This window comes from Austrofundulus limnaeus, unplaced genomic scaffold (genome assembly GCF_001266775.1).
Source record: "Austrofundulus limnaeus strain Quisiro unplaced genomic scaffold, Austrofundulus_limnaeus-1.0 Scaffold332, whole genome shotgun sequence".
Lineage (NCBI taxonomy): Eukaryota > Metazoa > Chordata > Actinopteri > Cyprinodontiformes > Rivulidae > Austrofundulus > Austrofundulus limnaeus.
Genome location: NW_013952734.1, coordinates 309,134 through 312,488, shown reverse-complemented (window position 1 = coordinate 312,488; position 3,355 = coordinate 309,134). Strand labels below are relative to the sequence as shown.

Here is a 3,355-nt window from a genome sequence, read left to right as displayed (position 1 = left end):
GGTCTGAATACGAACTAAGACATAAGCAGAATATGGAAGGAAGTTTGTTGTAAAACATTTTATTTTTCCCTCAGGTTCTTCTCAGATTTTTTTTTAGTTGTTCAATTTAAGTTTGAACTGAAATTTACTGCACTTTATTACTATTAGTCATTTTTTTAACAGTTTAAGACTGAAGCAGAGTAAACTTCTATAGATGTGCTGCTAAAATTTACGTTATAGTTTACATTTTAATTTTATTATTGTCATTAGTGATTATCTCAATTTCGGCTAAAAGAATTGACAAAATCCTACACACTGTGCCTTTAACTTAAAACCATTAGTAGGCCTAATTAGTCTTTGCACCAAATATTCTTAAAGCATTTGTTGTAGGCGGAAGTTTCTGCATCATATTCTGTAAAGTGACACCACACTTTGGACCGTTTTGCTTTCGACATCTCGACTATAATATATAACTTAACTGCAGCGGCACCTGTTCAGCCTCTCTCCATAAACTCGGTTCTACTCGATTCACTTTGGGTCGGGTCGGTTCTGCTCAGTGTTCGTGTGTCTCCACGCAGTGGGTGTGATAATGTGCAGATCGTCCGCAGAGGCTTCAGCTGTTGTGTTAAAAATAAATCATAAAATAAAATTAAAAAAGCTGTTGTGGTCTTACTGTTCGGACTTCACTTTTTTAATTAATTATCATGGTGCTGTTTCTAAGTGCTTGTGTAACCCTGCAGCCAGTTTGTTGAAAACCACCCGTGATCTGCTCAGCTTCATCTCATTCACTTCTTTCCAGAAGTTTTTACAAGATCTGCCTTTCGCAAAAAGGCAGTTTTATTTCACCATGTCATCGTATCGCGCTGCGCGCTCGTATTAAACAGAAGCAGCTCTCTCCAGGAAGAAATTTGCTGTCAGTCCAAGAGTTAATCCACAGGCAGAATTCTGCTGACGTTAAAATCATAAGCATGCTGTACTCGCTTCTACCCGAACCACAGGAGAGGAGGTTCTGAGACAGGGCGGCTGTGGAGCGCGCTTGGAGAGATGCATTGGGCCGAGACCGAGCTGAGTCGAACCGCGTACAAGAGGGTCCGTGGAGATTGTGTGCCGCGGCTGTCACTTTTAACAGTGAACACCAGAGGGTGCAAATTAACAGCTTTCTTTCACGCACCGAAATAAAGCACCAAAGTTGGGTTTCAGTYTGTGTACTACCATGGATGTTCGCCCCGGTGCCTTAACAGAACAGAGTTTCGGTACCCAACCCTACCATGGATTAGCTCTGGGATCAATGGACAGAAAAAAGGAAGAGCGCAGCTTTTGTTTTGGAATACGAGCGTGACATGATGAGAGCAGTGCTAAAAACTGCTCCCTGCAGGAGCCAGAGGCTAATCTCCACATGATGCTCAGACTGTAGAAAGTGGAAATGCAGCAGTAAGAAAGGTAGCTATCAATTTAAATAACTGAATAATTCTATTTACTTTTTGCTCTTGTTATTAGAGTGATGTTTAATCTGTTTACACACTTGTTTTAGTGAAGATTAAGTGCAATGATCACGTTGTTTTGGGCACAGTTAGTAAAATTGTAGCTGTGGACTCTTAACTTTGAACAACTGGACATTGGATAATAATGTGGGGTTTTGTTTTGTCCCCACATTCAGTTATTCCCACCATAAAGCAGCACCAGACTGACAGATAGTAATAAAATAAATGGAGTGACTTTGAATTGTTATTTCACATTTTAAAAGTACATTTTGTTTCTATTATGTTTTATTTTCAGGGTCTTCAAATTTATTTTATTAAACTGTAGAATGTTCTTCAGTTAAAATATATGTGATCCATTAGTTAAAAATAAATGGGTCGATTTTTCTCATACCTACTCTTTTTCACTGTTTAACTTGATCAAGAATTTTCTAAGATTTGATACTACAAAATAGGTAAAAGTTTGTGATTCGTACTGATATGGTATCGGTCAATATCGGTATCGTATCGGAAGTGAAAAAGTTGTATCGGGACACCCCTAGTTTGATTAGTGCATTGTTCTCCATAAGCTTTTTTTATTAAAAAAAAAACAAATTAATTTATTTAAATATTTGAGGACCCCCAAGATACAGCTCGCGGACCCCAGTTTGAGAACCTCTGGTTTAGAGAGTCCATGTCTACGTTGACACTGCAGGTAAATGCGACCCAAATCCGATTTTTTGCGACGTAAACAAAAACTCGCTGTAAACTCGCCTCATGTGTTGCTTCACATGCTAGTTCAGTTAACACGGAGCATAGTCCTGAYGCTAACTAACGCTAACTGGATACTTCATTTGATTAGAAAATATGGCTTCAGCTGTGGTCCGGAACAAAAAAAAAAAGCATCATGCAAAAAGTGCCAGTATAAYGAACTGCTCTGTGTGTCCCCGTGTTGACGCGCTGCTAGCTGGATACAGTCAGCTAAGCTAGCTGTCAAACTCACGACTGCTCGCTAGCTAAGAGAAAACACTTCGACTCTGACAAGCCTTGTCAGAGTCTCCTTGCCACATGGAGCTATCTGGTAATCAGAAGTCTTTAAGACCAGTTACACGAAAACAACTGTGTGTGGCTTTCATATACAGGGATGTATGGCTTGGTTTAGTTAACCATCGGAGTTATTACCGGTCTGGCTGTGTCAGGACGGACAAGGTGCACTGTCATCGGGCGGTGCGGCCAGCACTAGAGTCCGCGGCTAGAGCTGGGGGGGCCGCAGCACCGCCTTTGACCTCCATAAGTTTTTATTTTAAATATATATCTCGCTACAAGTCACTTGTAAATTTTATAAACAATCACATGTATTGTATTATCTATGTTCCCATTGAAAACTCACCATATATAGGTCTGAGCCTCCTGTCGTTTGGATCTTGCACATGGCCTCTCGCCGCCATAGTGTAGTTCGGATAAAAACTCGCGCATGCGTACTTCTTCTTCTTCTGCTTCTTCTTCTTCTTTTGAATTTTATTGGCGGCGGTCAACCAGCTTAAGGTGCATTTACCGCCACCTATCAGACTGGAGGTGTGGTCATCAGTGATCTCAGAGATGTATGATGTGCAAATTAACATCCTAACATATTCTAAATACGATTAATTAATCCAGTATTATTAAAAAGCCTAAACAAGTGATTTCTAACATAGTTTGATTTATTTCCTAAAAGAGTAATCATAGACAGTCCTACATTCTTTCTGCTTAATAATGATTTTAACATCTGATGTTCCTCTGAATATGTGTCACATTCTAACAAGACATACTCCACTGTTTCCATCTGATTACAATAATTGCAAGCCCCGTTCTCATGTTTTCCTATTCTAAAGAGAGAACTATTGAGCCCAGAATGCCCTATTCTAAGTCGAGACATAATT

The 3,355-nt window shown here is 39.7% G+C and overlaps 1 protein-coding gene across 1 annotated transcript in view; it reads right to left on the bottom strand.

Moving 5' to 3' along the window:
- Positions 1–2,929, bottom strand: part of naa25 (N-alpha-acetyltransferase 25, NatB auxiliary subunit) — a 61,376-nt gene extending 58,447 nt beyond the window's left edge. The window contains exon 1 of the mRNA XM_014022490.1: positions 2,827–2,929. Within this exon, the coding sequence (XP_013877944.1) occupies positions 2,827–2,884 (58 nt within the window). The 5' untranslated portion in view covers positions 2,885–2,929. The remainder of the gene's footprint in view (positions 1–2,826) is intronic.
- Positions 2,930–3,355: the final 426 nt, after the last annotated feature.